Source organism: Microcaecilia unicolor, chromosome 3 (assembly GCF_901765095.1).
Source record: "Microcaecilia unicolor chromosome 3, aMicUni1.1, whole genome shotgun sequence".
NCBI lineage: Eukaryota > Metazoa > Chordata > Amphibia > Gymnophiona > Siphonopidae > Microcaecilia > Microcaecilia unicolor.
In genome coordinates this window covers 302,346,758-302,374,311 of record NC_044033.1, presented here as the reverse complement: position 1 = coordinate 302,374,311, position 27,554 = coordinate 302,346,758, and the positions used below count along the sequence as shown (strand labels likewise).

At 49.4% G+C, this 27,554-nt stretch overlaps 1 protein-coding gene across 16 annotated transcripts in view; it reads left to right on the top strand.

Moving 5' to 3' along the window:
* SENP1 (SUMO specific peptidase 1) overlaps window positions 1-27,554 on the top strand; it is a 347,559-nt gene that overhangs the window by 131,417 nt on the left and 188,588 nt on the right. For 15 of the 16 annotated variants that reach the window (XM_030198243.1, XM_030198250.1, XM_030198244.1 and 12 more), the window contains 3 exons: window positions 16,142-16,245; window positions 16,327-16,595; window positions 16,796-16,847. In XM_030198243.1, the coding sequence (XP_030054103.1) occupies window positions 16,142-16,245; window positions 16,327-16,595; window positions 16,796-16,847 (425 nt within the window). The remainder of the gene's footprint in view (window positions 1-16,141; window positions 16,246-16,326; window positions 16,596-16,795; window positions 16,848-27,554) is intronic. The other variant, XM_030198253.1, reaches the window with a different exon arrangement.

Sequence of the window (27,554 nt, the reverse complement as noted above, 5' to 3'; positions counted from 1 at the left end):
ATCCTTTACCTTCTTTGTCCGGGAAATGGCTGCGGCTATTCCCTTCCCTATGGAGGTTGAGGATGAGCCCAGGGCTGAGATCCTCGAGGTCCTGGATTATCCTTCACCACCAAAGGAAGTCCTTATGCGAAACTGGTTATTTCCTCTGTATAACCCCATGATCCCAAAAAGAACTGAATCCCAATATCGGATCCACGGGGAACCTGGATTGATGAAGTCTCAGCTACCTCACAATTCCATAGTGGTGGACTCCGCTCTCAAAAGAGCCAAGAGTACTAGGGACTATGCCTTGGCGCCCCCAGGCAGAGAATCTAGAACCTTGGACTCTTTTGGGAGGAAGGCGTATCAGGCCGCTATGCTCATTGCCAAAATCCAGACATACCAGCTCTTCATGAGCATCCACTTGCGGAACTCGGTGAGACAACTGTCTAGCTTGGTTGATTCGCTCCCTCCGGAGCAGGCTGAGCATTTTCGCCAGGTGGTCAGGCAGCAGAAGGCGTGTCAAAAATTCCTGGCCAGGGGTACGTTTGACACTTTTGATGTAGCATCCAGGATCGCTGCCCAAGGTATAGTGATGTCTCTTGGTTGCGTCTCTCTGACCTGGATCATTCGGTCCAGCAGTGGATGGTGAATGTTTTTTTGCTGGGGGGGGGGGGGGGGGGGGGGGGGGGGGGCGATAACCTTTTTGATGATAAAGTAGAGGATCTGGCTGACCAGCTGAAAAAGCATAATGATGCTATGGATTCTTTCTCCCGCCGGGCGTCTTCTGCTACTACTTCCTCATCTAGGAGGTTTTTTGGAGGGAAGAGTAGTGCTCCCTATTCCTATGCTAAGCGTAGGTACACTCCTGCTTCTCGGCAGCCTGTCCAGGTTCAACCCCAGCGTGCTCGTTCTCGTCAACAGCGTGCGCCTAAGGCCTCTGCGGCTCCCCAGCAAAAGCAAGGGACGAGCTTTTGACTGGCTCCAGTTTATCATAACCTCAGAAAAAGTGTCCGTGCTGGATGACTTGCCGGTCAGGGGGAGGTTGTTGTTTCACCAAAGGTGGCCTCTTGTAACCTCCGACCGGTGGGTTCTTCAAACAGTCCGGTTAGGATACACCCTCAATCTCGAATCCAAACCTCCAAATTGCCCTCCAGGAGCTCATTCTTACAGCTCCCAGCACAAGCAGGTACTTGCAGAGGAACTCTACGCCCTTCTAAAGACTCATGCGGTCGAATCCGGAATTCTATTGCAGGTACTTCCTTGTGCAAAAGAAAACAGGGGGAATGCGTCCCATCCTAGACCTAAGGGCCCTGAACAAATTTTTAGTCCGAGAAAAGTTCAGGATGGTTTCCCTGGGCACCCTTCTTCCCATGATTCAGAAAAATGATTGGCTATGCTTTCTGGACTTAAAGGATGCTTACACCCACATCTTGATACGTCCAGCTCACAGGAAGTATCTTCGATTTCTGCTGGGAACACAGCACTTTCAGTACCATGTACTGCCTTTTGGCTTGGTGTTTGCGCCCAGAGTGGTTACCAAATGTCTAGCTGTAGTCGCAGCGTCGCTACGCAGACTAGGAGTGCACGTATTTCCTTATCTCGACGATTGGCTGGTGAAGAGCACCTCGAAGGAGGGTGCTCTGGAGTCCATGCGAATGACTATTCAGGTGCTAGAGCTACTGGGGTTCATCATAAATTATTCCAAGTCCCATTTCTCCCCAGTCCAAAAATTGGAATTCATTGGAGCCCTGTTGAACACGTAGACAGCTCGAGCTTATCATCCCGAGGCAAGGGCAGATAACCTTCTGTCCCTGGTGTCCATGTTTCGAGCATCTCAGCAGGTCACGGCTCGGCAGATGTTGAGACTTCTGGGGCACATGGCCTCCACAGTTCATGTAACGCCCATGACATGTCTACATATGAGATCAGCTCAATGGACCCTAGCTTCATAGTGGTTTCAAGCTGCGGGGGATCTAGAAGATGTAGTCCAACTGTCCACCAGCTTTCGGAATTCTCTTCAGTGCTGGACGATTCAATCCAATTTGCCCATGGGGCGACCATTCCAAGTTCCTCAGCCAGAGAAAGTGCTGACGACGGATGCACCTCTCCTGGGGTGGGGAGCTCATGTAAATGGACTCCACACTCAGGGAGCCTGGGCCTTTCAGGATACAGGTCTGCAGATCAACCTCCTGGAATTAAGAGCGATCTGGAACGCTCTAAAGGCTTTCAGAGATTGGCTGTTCAACCAAATAATCTTTATTCAGACAGACAATCAGGTTGCCATGTACTACACTAACAAGCAGGGGAGCACCGGATCTCACCTTCTGTCAGGAAGCCGTCCAGATGTGGCTTTGGGCTTGCTGTGATAGCATGTTTTTCTAAGCCACTTATCTGGCAGGTGTAAACAACAGTCTGGCCGACAGACTGAGCATGATAATGCAAACTCACGAGTGGTCACTGAACATGGGCCTAGTCCGCAAGATCTCCTGAGCGTGGGGCACTCGGTGGGTCTTTTTGCCACTCAGATCAATCACAAGGTCCCTCAGTTCTGTTCCAGGCTTCAGGCCCATGACAGACTAGCGTTAGATGCCTTTCTCCTTCATTGGGGGACAGGCCTTCTGTATGCATATCCTTCCATACCTCTAGTAGGGAAGACTTTGCTGAAACTCAAGCGAGACTACGGAACCATGATCCTGATTGCACCCTTTTTGCTGCGTCAGGTTTGGTTCCCTCTTCTTCTAGAGTTGTCCTCCGAAGAACCGTGGAGATTGGACTGTTTTCCAACTCTCATCACTCAGAACGAGGGGTCACTTCTGCATCCCAACCTCCAGTCTCTGGTTCTCACGGCCTGGATGTTGAGAGCTTAGAATTTGCCTCCTTGGATCTTTCAGAGGGTGTTTTCTGTCCCGAGTCTTGCTTGCTTCCAGGAAAGATTCCACGAAGAGGTGTTACTCTTTCAAATGGAGGAGGTTTGCCGTCTGGTGTGACAGCAAGGCCCTAGATCCGCTTTCTTGTCGAACCTCCACCAGTGTCATGGGATCTCAACATCGTTCTCACCCAGCTGATGAAAGCTCCTTTTGAGCCACTGAATTCCTGCCATCTGAAGTACTTGACCTGGATGGTCGTTTTCTTGGTGGCTGTTACTTCCGCTTGTAGAGTCAGTGAGCTTCAGGCCTTGGTAGTGCATGCACCTTATATCAAGTTCCATCACAACAGAGTAGTCCTTCGCACGCACCCTAAGTTCCTGCCGAAGGTGGTGTTGGAGTTCCATCTGAACCAGTCAATTGTCTTGCCAACATTCTTTCCCCGTCCTTATACCCGCCCTGGTGAAAGCAGTTTGCACACCTTGGACTGCAAGAGAGCTTTGGCCTTTTACGTGGAGCGGACAAAGCCCTTTAGACAGTCCGCCCAGTTGTTTTTTCTTTCGATCCAAACTAGAGGGGAGTTGCCATCGGAAAACGCACTAATCTTAAATTGGCTAGCAGATTGCATTTCCTTCACGTTTGCCCAAGCTGGGCTGACTGGAGGGCCATGTCACGGCTCATAATGTTAGAGCCATGGCTGCATCAGTGGCTCACTTAAAATCAGCCTCTATTGAGAAGATTTGAAAGGCTGCAACATGGTCATCAGTCCACACGTTCACATATCACTACTGCCTCCAGCAGGATACCCGACGTGACAGTCAGTTTGGGCAGTCGGTGCTGCAGAATCTGTTCGAGATTTAGAATCCAACTCCACCCCCCTAGACCAATTTTTGTTCTGTTCCAGGCTGCACTCTGTTAGTTGTTTATGATTTCAAGTTAATCTTTATGTCCTCGCTGTTGTGAGGCTCAATTGACGAGTGAGCCTGGTTGCTAGGGGTACCCCACATGTGAGAACAAGCAGCCTGCTTATCGGAGAAAGCAAAGATACATACCTGTAGCAGGTATTCTCAAGAGAACAGCAGGCTGATTGTTCTCACAAACCCGCCCACCTCCCCTTTGGAGTTGTTGTTTGTTTATTATTTGCTTTTTGATTTAACTGAGCGGGAACGCTCACGCGGTGGGTGGGAATCCAATCCGTGCATGCGCAGTGTGCGCCAGAAGACTCTGGTGAGATTTTTTTTTATATTTTGCTTGGAAAATGGCTGGTTCCCGTGCCAACGCGGACGTCCACCTCACATGAGAACAATCAGCCTGCTGTCCTCGGAGAATACCTGCTACAGATATGTATCTTCGCTTTTTAACAGAATGTAACAGATTCAGAATCTTAGAAATACTTATGTAGTTAAAATAAAACTTCAACTCACAGTTTGTAGGTATGCACTTCGTAGTCTCTGATTCTGATATCCTTGGATGGTCCAATTGATGCAGGCTGCTGTATGCTTTTCTTTGTTGTTCAGGAGGAGGGTTAGATGTAAATATAGATCCTGCTCAGATCACAGGACATGAGGAAGTTCTTTGTAAAATGAAGGGATGCTTTTGGTGCAGAAATATTAGCATAAATTTTGTTTTATCATTCTTGATCTCTTCCTGTGTGACTTCAATTATATATTTTATAATTTCCTCTTTCTGCATTTGTTACAATTAAAAATTCTGATATGAATCACAATTTATTGTTCCAGCATTACAGCCGCTGCATTGATCTTCTCTTCTCTCATGCCATCCTCGATCCGCTTCAATCCGGCTTTCGCCCCCTACACTTGACAGAAACGGCACTATCTAAAGTCTGCAATGACCTGTTCCTCGCCAAATCCAAAGGTCACTACTCCATCCTCATCCTCCTCGACCTATTCGCCGCTTTTGGCAGTGTCAATCACAACCTACTTCTTGACACACTGTCCTCCTTTGGGTTCCAGGGCTCTGTCCTCTCCTGGTTCTCCTCTTATCTCTCCCATCATACCTTCAGAGTACACTCTCATGGTTCGTCCTCCTCCCCTATCCCGCTCTCTGTTGGAGTTCCTCAGGGATCTGTCCTTGGGCCCCTCCTTTTTTCAATCTACACCTCTTCCTTAGGCTCCCTGATCTCATCTCATGGTTTCCACTATCATCTTTATGCTGACGACACCCAGCTGTATCTCTCCACACCAGACATCACCGCAGAAACCCAGGCCAAAGTATCGGCCTGCTTATCCAACATTGCTGCCTGGATGTCCAACCGCCACCTGAAACTGAACATGGCCAAGACTGAACTTATTGTTTTCCCACCGAAACCCACTTCTCCTCTCCCTTCACTCTCTATCTCAGTTGATAACACCCTCATCATCCCCATCTCATCTGCCCGCAACCTCGGTGTCATCTTCGACTCCTCCCTCTCCTTCTCTGCGCATATCCAGCAGATAGCCAAGACCTGTCGCTTCTTCCTCTACAACATTAGCAAAATTCTCCCCTTCCTCTCTGAGCACACCACCCAAACTCTCATCCACTCTCTAATTACCTCTCGCCTTGACTACTGCAACCTACTCCTCACCGGCCTTCCACTTAGCCACCTATCCCCCCTTCAGTCCATCCAGAACTCTGCCGCACGGCTTATCTTCCGCCTTGACCGATATACTCATATCACCCCTCTCCTCAAGTCACTTCACTGGCTTCTGATCAGATACCGCCTACAGTTCAAGCTTCTCCTACTAACCTACAAATGCACTCGATCTGCAGCCCCTCCTTATCTCTCTACCCTCATCCCCTTACATCCCTGCCTGTAACCTCCGCTCTCAAGACAAATCCCTCCTTTCAGTACCCTTCTCCACCTCCGCCAACTCTAGGCTCCGCCCTTTCTGCCTCACCTCACCCCATGCTTGGAACAAACTCCCTGAGCCCATATGCCATGCCCCCTCCCTGCCCATCTTCAAATCATTGCTCAAAGCCCACCTTTTCAATGTCGCTTTCGGCACCTAATCACAACACCTCTACTCAGGAAATCTCAACTACCCCAACTTGACATTTCGTCCTTTAGATTGTAATCTCTTCTGAGCAGGGACTGTCCTTAGTTATTCATTTGTACAGCACTGCGTAACCCTAGTAGCGCTCTAGAAATGTTAAGTAGTAGTAGTATCTTATACTCTGGTGTTCTTTAAGGGTCTATTATTTTATTTATTTTAGCACATTTATATCCCACTTTTTCCCACAGTTTTGTAGGCACAAAGTGGCTTACAATGTAATGTACTGATGAGGCTAACACCAGATCAGTTGTTATACAAATACAATCTAAATAGGATAGATGGAACAGGGTGTAAAAAAAGAAAAAAGGGAAAGGTTAAAGAGTCTAAAATGGTCCACGGATAAGTCATTAGGAAGAACTTTAGGTTATACGTTGAAACCGTAGAGAAGACTATAAAAAAAAATATTCAAACTTGTGAACAAACTATTAGATTAGTTCCTTGGATATTTTGTTTTCAAGCTTTCTTTGACACATGCAGTGCTGTACTATGAACAATATGCAGAGGAGTGGGTGAAAAGGTTAGTTCTCTAAGCTATGTTTAACTTTCAGATGTTATATTAAGGGGGTTAAAGTTTAAAAACTTACCTGGGATTTGAGGGGCATTTTGAGGCGCTCATGTGGGGCCGCTACTTTGAAGAGAGGAGGCAGTCTGGAGGGAGAGAGATGCACTCCGGCAGCAGCAAGTTTTGTTTTTTTAAGGGTGAGCGGGCATCGACGGCATCAGCTGTTCAGGGCAGTGCTTCGGAATGGAGGAGAAGGAACAGCTTTCGCGTCGGAGCCTGGGCTGTTTTCGGCGGCGGGGTTCCCTTCAGCAAGGCTGGTGTGGGGCTGAGGCGCCGCGAGAGCATCAGCAACATTGGCGGCATTGTGACAGCCGCTTGGAGCAAGGGGAGGTGGTCCAGTGGTCCACATCAGCTGCTGGGGGGGGGGGATCTTCGGCCGCGTTATCTGCAGTGGCCTGTGTTGGTGTCGGCACCGGAACAGCGTGCATCAGCTGTTCGGTGGTGCAGAGGCGGCGGTATTGATGCGTGGGAGAGAGGGAAAGCCCAGGGAAAACGGGGAGTGTTCTGGGCTCCGATTGGCCCTGCGTCGGCGCTTGACATTGATGTGATGATGTCAGATGCACGTTTTCGACGCAGGGCCGGGGATTCTCTAGGCTTAAAGGGAACCAGCTCTTTTAAAGGTGCAGAGCCGGTTCCGAAGAGAATAACGAGCCGGCATGGGACCGGAAAGGCTGAGAAAGTGTTCCGGTGCACTCTCCCAGCGTTTTTGTTTTATTTTAATGATGGGCCAGTTAACGCTGTTGGCACTGCATGTGCCAAAATGGAGTTTGGACCGGGTGCAGAAGTAGGCACGAGCCTGATGCTGGCTCGTGACGGAGCTGGGCAGGAGGCTCGTGCCAGGAGGGGTAAAGAAGATTTTTAGACTTTTTAACACTAAAAGGTACTAACATTTTTATAAATTTAAAATGCTGGCTATTGGTATATGTATGCCAAATGTTTGTTTTAATTTAAAATTACTGTGTTTGTTTTGAGGACTTTACTGTGTTTTAGGCTCGTGCCTAGTGCACGAGTTGGAAAAGAGATGTCACTGAGTTCTAAGCTTTACAGTTGGCAGTTGGGAAGTAGGTTGTGTGTCACGTATGTGAATGTTTCCTTGTCTATGATCACCTCTAGTTTAGCTTAGGTTTATTGCTTATGTCTTAGTCTTGTTTCTGGTTAGTATTCTTGGTCAAGTTTCTGTTTGTCTGTGTCTCTTGCTTAGTGGCTGCTCTGCAGCTTTCAGTCCTGTCTCTTGTCGGTCAGTATTTGTACCCTGTTTCAGTGGCTGCTTGGCAGCTTTCAGTTGCTGTCCTTTAGTTTGTTCCATTTCCTGCTTTGTGTAGTATTGTCTGTCTGCGAGTCCTAGCCCAGCTTCCTGCCTTGCTGCCCATGTATATTCCTCTCCCCTCTGATCCTCAGTCCCTGTTCAGCTTAGTTGGTATCCAATTCCTGCCCAGTCCTGTAAGTCCTGCCGGCCGCCTGCACCCAGGGGCTCAACTCCTGGGGAAGGGCGGTCAAGTGCAGGTGAAGTCTCTGCCTGTCCCAGCTTGTTTGCCTCTGCTGCAACTCCAGTCCGGGGTTCCAGTCCTGTTCTGCCTAGTCTCTGGTGTGGGGTGGTTTTGCCTGCCACTGCCGCTCCTCGGCAGTGGCCCAAGGGCTCACGAACCTAGTTTCTGCCCTGAAAACCTGACATTGTGAAGCTGATCAGACATGTAGTTGTGGTCTCCGTCTAGCTGGTACAAGGAAAAAAAGTTTAAAAACTGACTGACGAGTTACGTCAGGCGAGGGCGGGACACGGAAGGAAGGAGTGGCCTGCCCTGCTGCTGCTTGCTGCGAACTGGAAGGAAAGTGAAAGGAGGCTTAAGTTCAGGTTAGTTTCGGAGCGACGGAGGGGGGTGGGGTCCGGCGACTTCGGGTGGGGGGTTAGTTTCGGAGCGACGGAAGGGGGGGCCGGCGATCTCGGGGGGGGGGGGGGGGGGGCAACCCTACTTACCGGTAACAGAAAAACTTTGCTAGGCCTTACTTTCGGGGGAGGCCTTATATTTTCCAAGGCCACCAAAAACCTCGGTAGGTCTTATTTTATAGGGATGCCCTATTTTCAGGGAAACACGGTATGTAAGCCGCATTTAACCTGCTATGAGTGGGAAAGCGCAGGGTACAAATGTAAGAAAAATAAAAAATTGTGCTCACTACTGGTCATATTGTATATGCGGTTTTTTTACTTACCTTTTTATATATTATTTTATACATATTTTTGTATATTCCTGACATTTTGTAACTTGATACAATATTCACTTCTATATTTGTTTGATCTGGTTTTTCTTTTGTGTAGTTCTTGTGACTCCTGAAGGAGGCATTTCATGCTGAAACGTGGCTCCGTGTCAAGTCTTGACCTAGCTTGATGCTTCAATAAAGATTGACATCTGTTCCTATCCTTGGAGTTGTCCTTTGGACTATTTGGAAGGCTATTTGTATTACCCTACTTTCCTGTTTTGCCTGTTGGTCCTTCGTAGGGTTACTATTTGTATGAGGGAAACATAGGGGTCAGAGTGTGTGTGTGTGTGTGTGTATATATATATATATATATATATATTTCCATATCATCAAGCTGATCAATCCATAGACTGGTGGGTTGTGTCCATCTACCAGCAGGTGGAGATAGAGAGCAAACTTTTGCCTCCCTATATGTGGTCATGTGCTGCCGGAAACTCCTCAGTATGTTCTCTATCTCAGCAGGTGGTGGTCACACACAGCAGCAGCTCTGGCTAGGCCTCCAAGCCTAATTCTTAGGTTTTGTTGAGTGCCTGGGGTTGAGGGCTCTTTTGAGCAAGTGCAAACCTGGTGGTGCCAGGTCCCTCCTTTTCTCCCCCCTCCCGCTGGCTCCGTTAAAAAAAAAAAAAAATTTTGAACGTCCTTAAAGGCGTTTATTTCGACGTTTATTTAAACGTTTATTGCAGCTACTCACTGGGACACCAGGTCGTTACAGCTCGGAGCGGCAAGCAGGTAATTTTTACCTTTTTATAGCGGGCAGGGGGTTCCCCGATTCTTCTCCTCGTGGCATATGGCGTCGGAGGGCGAGGGCGCAAAGAGTCGCTCCCCGGATCGCTTGAGCGCTTCTAGAGGGGATGCGGGGGTCTTAAAGCCTGATTCGCCCTTGTTGGGTGACAGTTTCGTGACCGATGAATGTCCCGGTCCTTCCTCCGGCGTGGCGGTTTTTCCCGCCATAAACGCCCATCTCCCGCTCCTCGCCTCCGCCATCTTGGCCGGCCACGCGGCTCGGACGGCTTCTTCTTGGGCCGCCCTTGAGGTTGGAGACATTAATGCCATGAACGCCCTTAATTTGGGCGACGGCACAAAAGCGGCTAAAGTTAAGCGCCGTTCTTCCCGCGCGGCTCCTTCGCGGAGTGTCGCGCCGGACGCCATTTTGGATGCGCAGCATGTCTCTCCCCCGCTCTTGCGAGCGCCGGTTGAGGGTGCGTCTAGGGCTGTAGCCCAGGCTGCGGAAGTGCACAGTCTGGGGGGTTTCTCCCCCGAGTTTGTTTTGCTGCTGCATCAGGCCTTCCTTATGCAAAACGCTGCCCCTGCTCCCTCGTCTGGTAAAGAGGTTGAGGTTTCCAGAGGTAAACGCCCTCGGGTTGATTCCCAGGCCTTGGAGGACTTTGTCTCCTCCGATGTAGATGAGGGCAGCGTATCTGAGTTCTCCCAACGGTCCTTTGCGGATTCCTTGGAGGAGACGGATCCCCGCTCGGATGGAGCGGATGACCCCTCTGCAGCGCGGCTTTTTAGCTCAGAGGATTTGCCCAACCTGTTGATACAGGCCATGGACACTTTGAAGATTTCCTCTCCGGAGGACGTCTCTCCCTCAGCCCCTGTTGGCTCTGCCATTATGCTGGGGACGAAGTGCCCGCCTAGAACCTTCCACGTGCATGATGCCATGCACACCTTAATTTCGGCTCAATGGGATGTCCCTGAAGCGAGCCTTAAAGTGGCTAGGGCTATGTCCCGCCTCTATCCTTTGACTGAAAGTGAGCGTGAGGCCTATCTGTGGCCTACCGTGGATTCTTTAATCACTGCGGTGACTAAGAAAACGGCGTTGCCGGTGGAAGGTGGCACGGCCCTAAAGGACGCCCAAGACAGAAGATTGGAGGCGGCCTTAAGGTCGTCCTTTGAGGCGGCTGCCTTAAGTTTGCAGGCCTCAGTTTGCGGCTCCTATGTGGCCAGGGCGTGCCTGACTATGGTGCAGCGGGCTTCCCCCTCGGATCATTCCTTGAGGGCTGATTGGCCGGCCCTGGAATCGGGCTTAGCCTATTTGGCAGACTTGCTGTATGATGTCTTGAGGGCCTCAGCTAAAGGCATGGCTCAGACAATCTCTGCGCGGCGGTGGCTTTGGCTGAAACATTGGTCTGCTGACCACGCCTCTAAATCCCGCCTGGCTAGATTGCCTTTCAAAGGCAAGCTGCTCTTTGGGGTCGAGCTGGACAAAATCGTGACCGATCTCGGCACGTCTAAGGGCAAGAAGTTACCAGAGGTCAGGGCTCGGGCTAGTACTCGTCCCGGTACCTCCAGAGGACGGTTTCAGGAAGCCCGTCGGTACCGCCCGGGCAGGTCGGGTTCCTCTGCCCCCTCTTCCTTTAAGAGGAATTTCTCCCCCAAGCAGCATTCCTTTCGCAGAGACCGCCGTCCCGGAGGTCCTCCCCCCGGTCCTCCCCCAGGGTCTCGTACCCAATGACGGGGCCTTGGTCCACGCCCCAGTGCAGATTGGAGGACGGCTGTCCTCGTTTCTGGGCGAGTGGACCACAATAACTTCAGACGCTTGGGTGCTGGAAGTCATCAGAGACGGCTACAAGCTAGAGTTCTGCCGACCCTTAAGAGACGGGTTTGTACTCTCTCCCTGCAAGTCTCCGGTCAAAGCTGTGGCAGTGCAGCAGACTTTGGACAATCTGATCCGCCTGGGTGCGGTCGTTCCGGTGCCAGAAAGTCAGCTTGGCAAGGGGCGTTACTCCATTTACTTTGTGGTGCCAAAGAAAGGAGGTTCTGTCCGGCCTATCCTCGACCTCAAAGGGGTCAATCGGGCCTTGAAAGTGCGGCACTTTCGCATGGAGACTCTCCGCTCTGTTATAGCGGCAGTGAAGGCAGGGGAGTACCTGGCATCCTTGGACATCAAGGAAGCGTACTTGCATATTCCCATCTGGCCTCCTCATCAACGCTTTCTGCGTTTTGCAGTCCTGGGCCAACACTTCCAGTTCAGAGCCCTCCCGTTCGGGTTGGCTACTGCTCCGCGGACCTTTTCCAAAGTAATGGTGGTCATCGCGGCCTTCCTGCGAAAGGAAGGAGTACAAGTCCATCCTTATCTGGACGACTGGTTGATCCGAGCCCCCTCTTATGCAGAGTGCGGCAAAGCTGTGGACCGGGTAGTTGCTCTTTTGAGCTCCCTGGGATGGATCATCAACTGGGAGAAAAGCCAGCTGCGCCCGACTCAGTCCCTGGAGTATCTGGGAGTTCGATTCGACACCCAAGTGGGCAGAGTGTTCCTGCCAGACAATCGGATTGTCAAGCTTCAGGCTCAGGTGGACCAGTTCCTAGTAGCCTCTCCTCTTCGGGCTTGGGACTATGTGCAGCTGTTGGGCTCTATGACGGCCACGATGGAAGTACTGCCCTGGGCCAGGGCTCATATGAGACCACTACAACAATCTCTGCTGCAGCGCTGGACTCTGATGTCGGAGGATTATGCTGTGCGCCTTCCCTTGGACCCAGCAGTGCGCAAGGCGCTGAGCTGGTGGATGCAGACAGACAAGTTGTCTGCGGGAATGCCTCTGGTGACCCCGGAGTGGATTGTCGTCACGACGGACGCCTCTTTGTCGAGCTGGGGAGCCCACTGCTTGGGAAGGACAGCGCAGGGGCTCTGGTCTCCTGCAGAGGCAAAGTGGTCTATCAACCTCCTGGAACTCAGAGCCATTCGGTTGGCGCTTTTGGAGTTCATCCCGGTACTGGTGTTGAAGCCGGTACGGGTCCTGTCGGACAATGCCACGGCTGTGGCCTATGTCAACCGCCAGGGAGGTACCAAGAGCGCCCCTCTAGCCAAGGAGGCTATGAATCTATGCCAGTGGGCAGAAGCGAACCTGGAGCAGCTGTCAGCGGCCCACATTGCCGGAGTCATGAATGTCAAGGCGGTCTTTCTCAGTCGCCATACCTTGGAGCCCAGAGAGTGGCAGCTATCTGCTCAGGCGTTCTTGGACATCACGAAGCGCTGGGGCCAGCCGAGCCTAGATCTGATGGCGTCATCGGCCAATTGCCAAGTGCCGTGCTTTTTCAGCAGAGAACGGGACCCTCGATCCCTGGGAGTAGATGCTCTTCTCCAACAGTGGCCGACTCAAGAGCTTCTCTATGTGTTCCCGCCCTGGCCCATGTTGGGCAGGGTGCTAGACCGGGTGGCAAAGCATCCCGGCAGGGTAATCCTGGTGGGTCCGGATTGGCCCAGACGTCCCTGGTATGCGGACTTGATCAGGCTCTCAGTCGACGATCCTCTGCGGCTGCCAGTGGAGCAGGGCCTGTTACATCAGGGTCCCGTGGTGATGGAGGATCCCTCCCCCTTTGGTCTTACGGCCTGGCTATTGAGCGGCAGCGTCTGAGAAAGAAGGGCTTCTCAGACAAGGTCATCGCCACTATGCTGAGAGCGAGGAAGCGCTCTACTTCTACTGCTTACGCCAGGGTTTGGCGTACCTTTGCAGCGTGGTGTGAAGCAGGCTCACTTTCTCCCTTCACTGCTCCAATTTCTTCAGTGCTGGCGTTCCTGCAAGAAGGTCTGGAGAAAGGCCTGTCGCTAAGTTCCCTTAAAGTCCAGGTAGCGGCTCTGGCTTGCTTCAGGGGCCGCCTGAAAGGTGCTTCCCTGGCTTCGCAGCCAGATGTGGTGCGCTTTCTCAAGGGAGTTAATCACCTGCGCCCTCCTCTGCACTCAGTGATGCCTGCGTGGAATCTCAACCTGGTGCTAAGAGCATTGCAGAAGCCGCCTTTTGAACCCTTGTCGAGGGCATCTCTGAAAGACCTGACGTTGAAAGCAGTCTTTTTGGTGGCTATCACTTCAGCCAGAAAAGTTTCCGAGCTCCAGGCGCTCTCTTGTCGAGAGCCCTTTCTGCAGTTCACTGAGGCAGGAGTGACTATTCGCACAGTGCCTTCCTTCCTGCCCAAGATTGTTTCTCGCTTCCATGTGAATCAGCAGCTCTGTCTCCCTTCCTTTCGTAGGGAGGACTACCCAGAGGAGTACTCTGCTCTTAAATATCTGGATGTGAGACGAGTCATCATCAGATACTTGGAAGTGACCAATGAGTTCCGGAAATCGGATCATCTGTTTGTCCTGTTTGCAGGTCCTCGTAAGGGTCTGCAGGCTGCTAAGCCTACAGTGGCAAGATGGGTCAAGGAAGCCATTGCAGCGGCTTATGTGGCCGCGGGGAAGGTGCCGCCTATCCAGCTGAAGGCTCACTCCACTAGAGCTCAGGCGGCCTCGATGGCAGAGGCCGGGTCCGTCTCCTTGGAAGAGATATGCAAGGCGGCAACTTGGGCTTCGGCTCATACATTCTCCAAGCATTACCGCTTGACTGTGGCTGCACGGGCGGAGGCCCGGTTTGGAGCTTCAGTGTTGAGGTCAGGGATTTCTATGTCCCGCCCTGGGTGAGTACTGCTTCGGTACATCCCACCAGTCTATGGATTGATCAGCTTGATGATATGGAAGGTAAAATTATGTATCATACCTGATAATTTTCTTTCCATTAATCATAGCTGATCAATCCATAGCCCCTCCCAGATATCTGTACTGTTTTTATTCTGGTTGCATTTCAGGTTCAAGTTTAGTCTTCAGTTACTTCAGAAAGACTTCGTGTTCAAGTTTTTTCACTTGGATTCTTCAGGAGTTGAGACGAGTTTGTGTTACAGTGAGCTGCTGCATTCCTCTCCCCTCCGTTTTACGGGGCTGGATTGAGATTTAAATTCTGCCGGCACTCCCTCCCGCTTCGTGCGGCTGTAGGGCAGCTTTGTACCCCTCCCGCTTCGGCGGTGTTAGGGTCAGTCAGCACCTCCCGCGGTTGCGGTTGCAGGATAAGCCAGATCCCCCCGCATCGGCGGGTGTGGTGTCCCTCCCCCGCTCCGCGGGGATGAGCTGGACGGATTCCCCTCCCCCACTTGTGTGGGGATGAGCTGGGTTAATTCCCCTCCCCCGTTTCGGTGGTGGTGAGCTGGGCAGAGTGTCCCTTCGTGGGTGTAATTCTCTAAGTGCTGAGTCCTGCGGATGGAGCTTTGATATCGACATACTGAGGAGTTTCCGGCAGCACATGACCACATATAGGGAGGCAAAAGTTTGCTCTCTATCTCCACCTGCTGGTAGATGGACACAACCCACCAGTCTATGGATTGATCAGCTATGATTAATGGAAAGAAAATTATCAGGTATGATACATAATTTTACCATATTTAAACTGGGCAAGAGTCTCTCCTGCCCAGTTAAATTGTTTTGAATATCGACCCCTATATTTCTATCTTTAGCCACATAGCTATGCAAATGCTGGCACTTGCCACTTGCATAACTTCTGGGTCACTTTTCTGATGACCCTTCCCTCCTCCCTCACCGGTCTTCAAAACGAAGAGCCCGTCCTGTCCTCACCCACCTGATCTCCTAAGAACCCCCTGGGACTTACCCGGGGGCAATCCCTTGTGGGATGAGGCAGGAATAGCCCGCACTCAGCTCCAAATCCTGTCTGGCTGTGACTGCCAAATGATGCCCACTGATCTCTGGTGGTAGTCTCGCAATGCTACCACTATGAGTCGGTGTTCCATATTCCACCAAGGATGGTTCCCAGGTAAATCCTGGGGGTGCAGGTGCATGGGGAAAGGAAGGAGAGATCTGTTGGCTTTGCAGCCATCGTGGAGGGGGGAGGTAGAGCGTTGGATGGGGTCTCGTGGGAGGGAGAAGCATCAGGGAGGATGCTAATTTAGAGGGGCAGTAGATCAAAATGGAGGGATTGGACAATCTAATGGATCTCTTTATGTGGGTCCTGGCTGAATATTGACTGGGACCTGTATAAGTTCTGGTGGCCATGACATATCTGATCATACCCAGATTTTCAGTGGCAGTGCCTAGACATGGTCTTGCTCTGAATATCCAGGTCGAATTCAGCCAGAGACGGTCTTTGCTTAAAAAACTGCTGACTGCTGCTGGCTGAATATTGATTGGTCAGAAACACATTGTAAGCTCTTGTTTTGTTCAGGGCTGTGTATCCTGTCAAATAATAGATTAATGCTAAGTCTAGAGTGCAGAAGTATAACGCACAGAACAGTTAAGTAATTTGATTGTAGCTCTAATCCCTAGCTGCATAAAATTACTGATTTTTCAATAGCAATGCTAAAATGTTGTTGCATCCACCATGACAAGTATTTTTGTTTCATTTGTAATTAGGTCTGAGATTAACCAAACTGAACTTCTAATATTTCCCCTGGGTTCAGATACTTGATTCTTAATATGTTTTCCACTATTTATGTGTTAATTTGGTGGTCTGCTTTCCTCAAGATGTGGATTTATGTGTAAATAAATTAAATCCAACTTAATATTTCTGTATTTTTAGCTGACATTTTGGTGAAATATTAAAACCACATTTTAAAGGCTAGAATTCAGTCTGCTTATTAAATTATAAAATTCAAATGCTTGTTTTCTGTAGACAGTTCGAGAAGAGGAGAAAGAGATATACAGGCAGCTTCTTCAGATGGTCACTGGCAAAACATTTTTGACATTGAAAACTTCATCCTTCTTTCCCTCCCATCTGTAAGTTTCAAATCATAATTAACACAGTTGATAAAGCTAACTCTTTGGTGACTGAACACATCAATTTTTTTCTCCCTACAGGAACAGACGCACAGGTTCCTGTAATAACACATTAAAACAACTTGAACATTCACACAAGAAATTGTTAAGTTATAGTATTGATGTAGATGCTCCATCAACCCAATCATCTAATAGTTTGACTTCACACAAGCAGGAGTCAAATCACAGCGATCCGGTTTTGTATCCTCTTTCAAGTTTGTCCAGAGATGATATCACCTGTGAATCAGAAAGCTCCTTTGCCCACCAGCCACTGCAATATAATGTACCTGCTATATGCACACAATCAGAAGGTGAGAGTCTAGCACTTGAATTATGTACATCAAATTCCGAGGGAGCTTCTGTATTTTTTTTTTTAAGGCTGTGGGTTTTTTTTTTTTTGGGGGGGGGGGGGGGGTTGTTTATAAAGCGTCTTGCTGTATATTGAGGGAAATAGCTAGGGTTTCTTTCTGAAAGAAAATTCTGTAATTCAATTTTTTTTTGTTCTACATAGAATCTGTTGTTTTACTTGGGGTGAAAGATTCCAAAGCTCCAGAAACTCCAAGGTAAGGCTTTTAAATTAATTTTAGTATCCTGTTTCTATACCAGTTTGAATTGCTTTAGCTTTCTTCTGTAAGCTTAATTGGCAGTGTCTCTTAATGGCTGCAATGCCTGTAGCTCTATCTGCATAAATATGGGTCTAAATGTGCCAGGTTAAACTCGCTGCTAGGTGGATTACTAAGGGGTATGTTACTCAAATCTTGAAATGCATGTTCTTCATAGAGCACCTTGGTATGTTCTGTAATACCCTAGTTTTTAAAATGTGGAATACATTTGGCTAGTAATTCACTTGAAAGATTGCAAGAAAGTAAATTTGGCTAACTTAAAAAAATTAGAAGGTTGACTGCTATGGGCACACAAAAACACTCCCTTATAAATACTTTTTCCTTGTCATCAAGCAGATGAATCCATTACGAGTGGGTTGTCTCCATCAACCAGCAGGGGGAGATAGAGAGCACTGAAAAACCATAGTGCCTCATGGCCAGCTAGCTCCATCTGTCTCTTCAGTATTCTCTACTGGGTGGTTGCAGCTTGTTCAAGCTCCTTCAGAAAATCTGCCTGGGGTGGCTCCTGTGCTTTTGCCAGTTGTAGCAGGGGTGTTGTGGCTGATGGTGCCCATTTTAAAGGCAAATAGGTTAGCCCTTTCCATGCCTTACCCAGCCTCCGATGTGGAAGTAGACAAATAGGCAAGCCCTGTCCCTGTCTTTGCCCACGCTGTGGATGCAGGCACATAGGTTCACTCTTTCCCTGCCTTTCCCACACTACTGATCCTCTGGAGTTGGAAATTTGCCTCTTTCGCTGTTGCCTCAAACTTTCCTCACAGCGTTAAAAAAAAAAAAAAATGCGCTTTTCAGCGCTGCTATTCCTGAGGCTTTTCCTGACTGTGCAGCATGACCGCGTTTTGATCCCAGAAAAGAGGTTTTCTTCTGTTTGTGCAGCGTGATCAGACCTCTGAGACTCGGTCTGGTGAGGTAAGAGCATTTTGTAGCTCCTCCGGGGAGGGCCCGCGTTCTTGACGATTTTGGCGCAAATCCGCCATTTTGAATTTCTGCCGCTTTCGGCGATGGCTGCTGAGAAAGTAAAGCGCTGTTCTGTTCGTGGCAAGCAGAAATCTGCAGCGGGGCTCTGTAAGGCGTGCTTTTCAGACGGTAGAGCCGGCCCGAGCATGGCGAGCAATGTTCCTTCCCGCTCCGTGGAGCTGGCAGCGGGCGCCATTTTGGAACAGCATGGCGCGACCCCCGCTGAGGCAGAGGGGTTTGAGCCTGGAGGGGTGCCTCGTGTAGAGGCTAATAAAAGAGCTGTTTCCCCCGGACTGGAACTGGGAGGCCAGGGTGAGCCATTTTCCCCTGAATTTGTTTTATTGCTGCATAATGCATACATGTTAAAAAGATCTCTTCCGCAGGGGTCCTCTGCGGCCCTGCTTTCTGTATCCCCTCCAGTGGAGTCTGGCCTTGGATTACCGTCAGGCGTGTTTTCCCCTGACAATTGGCCGCAAGACAAGCGCAGAAGGGTGGGTTCCCTTCAGAGAGTGGCGCCCCCCCCCCCCCCCCCTCTCCCGTGGTCGGGATGTGAGGACTCTGAGGGGTCTGGCAGGCCTTCGTGGTCTGGAGAGACAGAAGAAGGTGCAGGATTGCCACCGGATCCAGATGATCCTTCCGCGTTGAGGATTTTCCACTGCGATGAGCTGCCAGCGCTTATTACTGATGCCTTGCAGGTCCTCTCTATAGAAGATCCTGGGAGTACTGAGACCTCCTCCGGTAATCCGAGGATGGCAAGTACTAAGAAGCCTGCTCAAGCCTTTCCTTTGCATGACTCCATCCAAGAGCTTATCACGGCTCAATGTGCTTACCCCGAGGGGCCTTTGAAAGTCGCCAGGGCTATGGGGCAATTATACCCTCTAAGTGAGGAGCATTTGGCGCGCCTAGCAGTGCCTAAAGTGGATGCCCTAGTCACGGCTGTGACAAAGAAAACTACCTTCCCTGTGGAAGGAGGAGTTGCCCTGAAGGACATGCAGGACCGTCGCCTGGAGGCAGCTATGAAACGGTCCTTTGAAATTTCAGGCCTTACGGCCGTCTGCATGCAGCTGCTACGCTGCCCGAGCCTGCCTTGCTTGGTTACAGCAGGCAGTGGAACAGCCTGGAGATGGAGCGGAGCCCCTTACGGAGGTGGCACGGTGGACGCAGTCGGCCTTGTCATTTTTGGCTGACGCCCTTTATGACCTGGTCAGAGCTTCAGCTAAACAGATGGCTGTAGCGGTGGCGGCTCACCGTCTTCTGTGGCTATGGCATTGGGCAGCTTACATGGCCTCTAAGCAAAGGTTGGTGAAGTTGCCCTTTCAAGGCCTTCTCCTGTTTGGTGAGGAGTTGGAGAAAATTGTGAAAGGCCTGGGGGATGCCAAACCCCGGCGCTTACCCGAGGATAGGCCGCGGCTTTCTTCCAAGGGTCAGGCGGTTCCCTCTTACAGACCTCGCTTCCGTGAAGCTAGAAGGTACTGCCCGGGGCGTTCTGCTGGGTTCACTTCGTGTGGCCGTTTTCAGCAGAGGAACTCCTTTCGCTCGGACAAACGTTCCGCAGCAGCAGGCTCAAGACCTGGAGTTCATGGGTGACCCTCTCAATGATGGTGTGCCGGCCCTCTCCTCGATTCCTGTGATAGGAGGATGACTTTCCCTCTTGAGGAGTGGGCCAAGGTTACCTCAGATCAGTGGGTCTTGGACCTGATCAGAGAAGGCTACAGAATAGAATTCAATGCCCTGATAAGAGACGTGTTTGTGGAGTCCTGATGCGGTTCTGCCACCAAACGGGCGGCGGTAGAGGAGACCTTGCAAAGTTTAATTTACATTGGGGCGGTTTCCCCCGTGCCTGGCCGTTACTCCATTTACTTTGTGGTGCCGCGAAAAAGAGGGTCTTTTCGGCCTATTCTATACTTAAAACAAGTCTCTGAACCTGCGGCATTTTCACATGGAAACCCTGCGCTCCGTCATAGCGGCGGTACAGCCAGGAGAGGTTTCTGCATTTTGCGGTGATGGGAAAACATTTCCAGTTTTGTGCCTTGCCTTTTGGCCTCACCACAGCTCCCCGAACCTTTTCAAAGGTAATGGTGGTAGTAGCTGCTTTTCTCATGCGAGAGGGTATCCAGGTTCACCCATACCTTGACGACTGGCTCATCAGAGCAGACTCTGCAGAAGAGAGTCATCCTGTTACAGCCAGAGTGGTCTCAGTACTGCAATCTCTGGACTGGGTCATCAGTATAGCCAAAAGTCACCTGACCCCCTCGCAATCTCTAGAATATTTGGGGGTCCGGTTCGACACAGCCTCGGGGATGGTCTTCCTAGTAACAAAGTAACATAGTAGATGACGGCAGAAAAAGACCTGCACGGTCCATCAAGTCTGCCCAACCCGAGCAAAGGCGGTGCAAGCTTCAGAACCAGGTCCTTCTGCTCCTGAGGATGCCTCGTCCGCGAGCTTGGGACATTGTCCAGCTGTTGGGGTCGATGACGGCCACTTTGGAAGTGCTGCCTTGGGCGAGAGTGCACCTGAGACCTCTGCAGTGCTCCCTGCTTCAACGGTGGTCTCCAATATCTCAGGATTATCAATGCAGACTCATGTGGTTCCCTGCGGCCCGGCTTAGTATGGAGTGGTGGCTCTCAGACAGCATGCTGCGGCGAGGAATGCCGCTAGCGCTTCCCGATTGGTGCCTGGTGGTAACAGATGCCAGCCTGAAGGGCTGGGGTGCACATTGCCGGGGAAGGCATGCCCAGGGTCTTTGGACACCCGAGGAGTCTGAGTGGTCCATCAATTGCTTGGAGTTGAAAGCGATTTTCGAGGCGCTTCTGGCCTTTCAATTGACCCTGGAAGGATTGGTTGTCAGAGTTCTGTCGGAAACACGACAGCAGTGGCCTACATAAATCGCCAAGGAGGCACTCAGTGCATAGCACTATAGCCGCACAGGCCGCACAGATTTGCCACTGGGCAGAGCTTCATCTGCAGTTTCTGTCGGCAGCTCATATTGCAGGTCAGAGCAATGTGCAAGCTAATTATCTGAGCAGGAATCAAATCGACCCAGCGGAATGGGAACTTGCAGATGAAGTATTCCTGCAGATATGTGCCAAATGGGGCAAGCCCGTAATGGATCGTATGGCGTCAAGCACAAATGCCAAAGTCCCATGCTTCTACAGCAGACAGAGAAATCCTCGTTCGGCAGGGTTGGATGCGTTGGCTCAACCCTGGCCTCAGGGCCTCCTGTATGTGTTCCCTCCATGGCCCTTGATAGGGCGAGTACTCCTGCGGTTTCGGCTACACCAAGGAGAGGTGGTTCTCATTACCCCGGATTGGCCCAGGAGGCCGTGGTGTGCGGACCTCCGGCGGATGCTGGTAGAGGATCCCCTGCCGTTACCTCTGGTACCGAACCTGTTGTCACAGGGCCCGGTGACCATGGAGGACGCCTGCCACTTTGGTCTTATGGCATGGCTATTGAGAGGGCGCAATTGAGAGACTAGGGATATTCCAGTAAAGTCATTTCCACTTTCCTACAGGCCCGCAAGCGTTCCACTTCCGTGGCTTATGCCAGGATTTGGCGCCAATTTGAGGCTTGGTGTGCTTCTAAAGCCATCACACCCATGGGGGCTTCTGTCTCGCCAATACTTGACTTTTTGCAGGATGGTTTAGAAAAAGGCTTGGCCTATTAATTCCCTGCGTGTTCAAGTGGCAGCCTTAGCATGTTTTTGAGGGAAGATCTCTGGCCTCTCTATGGCTGCTTGCCCGGATATGACACGGTTTCTTAGAGGGGTGCTTCGTCTCCGTCCTCCCGTGCGGGCTCCGTGTCCGGCCTGGAACCTGGGGTTAGTTTTAAAGGCCCTTCAGTGTTTTCCCTTCGCGCCGCTTAGGCGAGCTTTGGAGAAGGATGTGACCTTAAAGACGTTTTTTTTTTTTGGTAGCCGTGACATCGACGAGATGGGTATCTGAGCTCCAGGCGCTGTCCTGTCAAGACCCAGTTCTGCAATTCTCAGAGCCCGGAGTAATGGTACGTACGGTGCCTTCCTTCATGCCTAAGGTGGTTTCAGCGTTTCGCCTAAACCAGCCTATTTTCCTGCCCTCCTTTTCTAAAGAGGAGTTTCCAGAAGCTTATGGGCAGTTGCACCTTCTGGATGTGCGAAGGGCTTTGTTGCAATATTTGCGCATGTCAAATGCCTTCAGGACCTCTGACCATCTTTTTGTTCTTTTGTCAGGTCCGCACAGAGGGTCTCCAGCGTCTAAGGCCACTATAGCCCATTGGCTCAAAGAAGCTATCTTCTCAGCATATCTGCTATCTGGCCGGCCTCTGCCTGAAGCCTTTAAGTCACGTTCCACAAGAGCGATTTCTTCTTCTTGGGCTGAAACTGGAGCACTCTCTCTTCAAGAGATATGTAGTGCAGCTTCTTGGGCTTCTAAGCTCTCGTTTGCCCGACATTACAGGCTGGATGTGGCTGCCAGGAGAGATGCGCATTTTGGAGCACAAGTGTGTGGTGTGGCTTGTTCCCACCCTATCTAGGGATTGCTTTGATACATCCCACTCGTAACGGATTCATCTGCTTGATGACAAGGAAGGGAAAATTAGGTTCTTACCTTGGTAATTTTCTTTCCTTTAGTTATTGCAGATGAATCCATGATCCCTCCCTCTGTGGTTCATTATGTGATTCATGTTAATTTTATGTTCAGTTTTTCCTGTAGATATGTTCCCTCATTGGAAGAAGTTGGAAAACAGTCTTTAGGATTTCTGTTCAGTTACAGGAGGACAAGTTCATTCCCTCCAGGAGGATGAGTCCATTCCCTCCTTTGACTTGTAGCTGCAGTTTTGGGGCGTTCATCCGCTGTGAGGAAAGTCCATGTTGTTATGCTTTGCGGTGTAACACTGCTTTGGAAGTTTCAAATACTGAAGAGGCAGATGGAGCTAGCTGGCCATGAGGCCCTATGGTTTTTCAGTGCTCTCTATCTCCCCCTGCTGGTTGATGAACACCACCCCCTCGTAATGGATTCATCTGCTATGACTAAAGGAAAGAAAATTACCAAGGTAAGAACCTAATTTTCCCTTCTCCCTCAGAAAGATTAGACATTACTTTGGCAATTTTAATTCTGCCCAGAAATCTATGATAAATCTATTTCTTAGAAAACAAAATCTGCTTGCATAGCTCTTTGATTTTGTTGTTTGCTTTCATGTCTTTTTTTTAACCTGTTGTATTATGCTAATCAAAATGAACAGGAAAACTTCATAAAATTTAAGCATATATCGGTGTAAATGCAAGGACTATCTTCAAATAGTCTGGTTTTTATGTTAATACAGGTTCATTATTTTCTGGTTAATCTGGGGCACTGTATAAACACGTGTGCTGAATTAGACCAGTGGTCCTAGAGCACAGCAGCTGGTCTGAAAGGGACCAATTTAAATCTCCTGAAGTACTCCATATCCAAATTGGCATGATACATTCCCTGTTGCAATTTCTAAGTCTGCCAAACCAGCAATTGTTAATGGACCTATTCTCCAGAAAGTTGTCAAAACCCTTTTTTAAACCTAGCTACACTCCTAGCCTTGTTTACATTCTCCAGCAATAATATACAGAGTGGAAAAAAGTATTTGTACTTACCTTAACAGTTAGTATTATGGAGTGTCTCCTAATATCTAAAAGGATAAATTAACTTACTCCACACTGTTCATCCTTCTGTAAAACTTTCTTATGTATTATAGTATGTCTAGCTCCCAGTAACAATCAGTTTTAGTCAGTTTAGACTGGTTTCTGCCACATCATCTAGGCTGTAACTGGGATTTTAAAATCTGAATTCTCAGATGGTTACAAAGGACAAGCAGTTGCTTAGCGTTACAGCAGTATTTTCCTTGATCATACAGTTCATCAAATGTTATCCACATGCTACAGTTATCAAACTTAGTCTTCCCCAGGTAGGAATGAAAAATATGAAATCTAGCTTCCAACTTTGACAGGTATCCCATATAATCAAACTTAATTTAAATGTACTGGCTACATCACTGATTTGTACTTGCTGCTTTCTGTGTCTTTTTTTATTTTTATTTTTATTTTTTTTAAGGTCTGTTATATCCTGCTATATTTCAGTTTTGAAAGTCTTTCTGATTATTATTCAATGTCGCTGAATAAAATTGATCTCTAGTACATAACATCTCTCTCTATATAAAACACACCTCCAACGTTCTAATGAAGCCTCACTTTCCCAACGTTCTAAATGTGAGGTGCCAGAGATCAATTTTCCTCCATGACTGCCCCGCCCACACGTCAAACGTGATGATGTCGCGGGCGGAGCAGTGACAGACCGTGTCGCGTGTCTCATTGGCTGAGTTGGGTGAAGCCTCAGATGATGTCGCCAGCATGGACGCTCCACAAAAAAACAAAAACCAAGGAAAGGGGGAAGAGTACTACTCCTCCCCCTGCCTAGGAATCAGCTGTCAGTGCCCAGCCAAGCAGTCAGAACTACTACCTTTACAGTGCCACAGTTCAAATTCATGCAACTCAGCACCCCCCCACTGCCCATACAAACAAAACAAGAAGACCAGAGTGCCGCGCTAACAACCCTGTCGTCCTCCAAAAAAAAAAAAACCCAGAGACTGATGCTCCCACACAGAGTGCACTACAAAAAAAACAGAAACAAAACACAGCTGAGCAGACTGACGTCCTCTCGAACAGAGCGCACTCAAAACTTCCTCTTCTTTGCAACACATTGTCAATTTTGCCTGCAGTCGTAATCGAACAAGAGGCAGAGAAGAGGAGCACAAGAATTTCTACAGAAAAAAAAAGTTTTGTTTGCCTACTACAAAGGGAAGGTTTCAGCTCTTCGTTTGCCAACACACAGCAGAGGAAAAGAGTCTCAGCAATCCGCTTACAGACACAAGAAAACTCTGAGACCGTCAACACTTGGACAAGTAAAAAGCAAAAAGGCAAAGGGACCTTTTTTTCAGATTGACACATTTGCTTTTTGTGTATGTGCCACATTGTAGCTGCAGGAGATCGGCATACATTCACATCTGGGGCTGGGTTTTAATTTTTTTGAGAGAGGGGGAAAACGACCCTGAAAATGGGAGGGAGGGAGGGAGGGGGCTGACCCTGGAACTTGGAGGGGGGGGCGTGCAGACGGACCGTGCAACTGGGAGGGGGGGGGGGAACCCTGGAACTGGGAGGGAGGGGGCGGGGCACTCTCTCACACAAACACTCTCGCACCCAGTCTCACTCTTTCTATCACACACTCACTCTCACACACACTCTGTGAAACACACACACTCCGAGGAAAACCTTGCTAGCACCCGTTTCATTTCTGTCAGAAACGGGCCTTTTTCACTAGTTTAAAATATTGCATATGGCATTAATATTAAGAAATAACTTGATGAACTTTTCTTAAAAATAAAAGGTGCGGAGGAAGTGACGTCATCCTTAGAGATGGCAGCCTAATCGGTGAGCTCCGCTATCTCGAGAGCAAAGACGAGCTTTTCCCCATGTAATTGAGCGAAAATCACTCCCTAACATAACAGAACACTAGCGCTTAAAATGGCAGCAAAGAAAAAACTGGCAAAATTTAAATTTGCGGCTGAAAAGACGACCGCTAATGCCGGAGCGGGTCTCAGGACACGCAGAGCAAAGATGGCGGCTGAAGAGAGCGAGTTGGACCTAGACCTAAGGAGCAACTGGAAAATGAAACTGAGCTCAGCAAAAGGGACTTTGTAAGATGGTTTAAAGACCTCAAGGCGGAGATGGTGTCCACTCGCCATAGTATTCAATCTGCGGTAGCAGAACTGCATGATGAAATCAAAGAGAGAGGCACCCGGCTAGCGGAGAACGAAGAGAAGACAGAGACGCTCTCATCAGAACCGCGGGAACTCCAAGGCTCCTTTAAAGCTGAGCAGCAATCAAAGGCGGACTTAGAACTAATGCTGGAGGACCTGGAGAACCGCACGAGAAGGTGCAATCTGCGCTTTCGCGGCATTCCAGAGGAAGAACAATATCAGAACTCTGGGCAGGTAGTGAAAGAGATTTGTGCTTTTATACTGCAGCAAGATCCCAATGGAGCAGAAGGCCAGGCGCAGGCCCCGGTTGAACTGGAGCGGGCCCATAGAAGCTTAGGATCGCCAAAAAGGGGGGCTTCCACGCGACATAGTGGCCTGTTTTCATAAATTCTCCACCAAAGAGAAAGTCTGGAAGAGAGCGCGAGAGATGGGAGAGATCAATTGGAATTCGATGAAAAGCAAGATTTTTCAGGATTTAGCACGGAAAACGCTGCAAAGACAGAGAGACTTTAAAGAAGTCACTGCATATCTTCAGAAAGCGGGACTGCGTTACCGATGGCTGTTCCCGTTTGGATTACAGATTACAGTGGGAAACAGTACCCGATGCCTTCAAACACATCAGGGTTTGTGGAAAATACTAAGAGAGATGGGCTGCACAGATGTCCCAAGAGCAGAAGAGGTAGAACACCAATCCCAGCGCAGTTCGCGGAGGAAGGAGACGAGCGGTTGGCAGACGGTAGAAGGGAGGAAAAATCGCCTTTCATCTCGAACAGAGAGAAGATATGGGAGAGGATGATGGAACTTGAAGCAGTGAGGGACTGAGTATGGACTTAACCTGAGTATCTTTTGCATTTAGCAGGTAATATGTTGGTGTGCAAAAGAGGGATGACTCAAAGGGAAATCAAGCATAAGGGAGTAAATGTAGTTGTTCAAGTTGATAATGGGGGGGGGAGTTCTGTTCTTTCAGTTGTGCGATGGGATGTCGAAGCTCTGTGGATGGCAGGCTTCCTTCTGGACAAAACTGGCAAGCAAATCAGTTAGCCAGTTGGTGGGGGGAGCAGTGGGGGGGAAGAGAGTGGGAGGGAGGGGGATCCAGGGAAGAGGGGGGCAGGGGGTTTACGAATTGGGTCATGGAATGTTAACGGATTAAACAACCCAGGTAAAAGGAGTATCATATTTCGGGAGATTCGTAAAATGAAGTGTGATATTGTTATGCTGCAAGAGACTCATATTAGAAAACAGGATGAGTCTCTAATCATGAATAAAGGCTTGGGCGAATGGACCGCACTGGCCGACTCCAGGAGGAATAAAGATGGTAATATATGTGAAAGAACACTTGCAGTTTCATAAAACGGCTGTGTATCAGGATAAAGATGGGAGGTGTCTTGCAATCAAGGGACAAATGAATAATCGCAGCATTACTCTTATAAATGTGTATGCCCCAAATACTGGACAGGAAAAATATTTTGATACGACTAGAAAGAGTTTAATACCCTTTGTAGAAGGAGTGGTGATGATGGGGGGCGACTTCAACCAACCGATGGGATCACTTGACCATTCAGCAAGTCAGGGGTGAGGGGATAGATATGGTGGGCGATAATTTCTCAGAATGATGCAAGAGCTGGACTTGATAGACATATGGCGAATGCAGCATCCAGGTCAGAGGCAATATACACACTATGCGCATGTACAGGGAACATATGCAAGAATTGATGCAATCTGGTGTAGTCAGGGAGTGTAGGAGGACATGTGAGAGGCAGAAATTGAGAATATTCATGCTTCCGACCACGCAGCTGTGTGGGTTCTTTTAGACGGGTTAGGTAAACAAGGGAGGGGGCACCTGTGGAGACTTAATGAATCGCTTTTAGATGAGACGGCAGACTGTGAGGAGGTGCGGGACACTATCAAACAATATCTCCTATTTCTCCGAGGACAA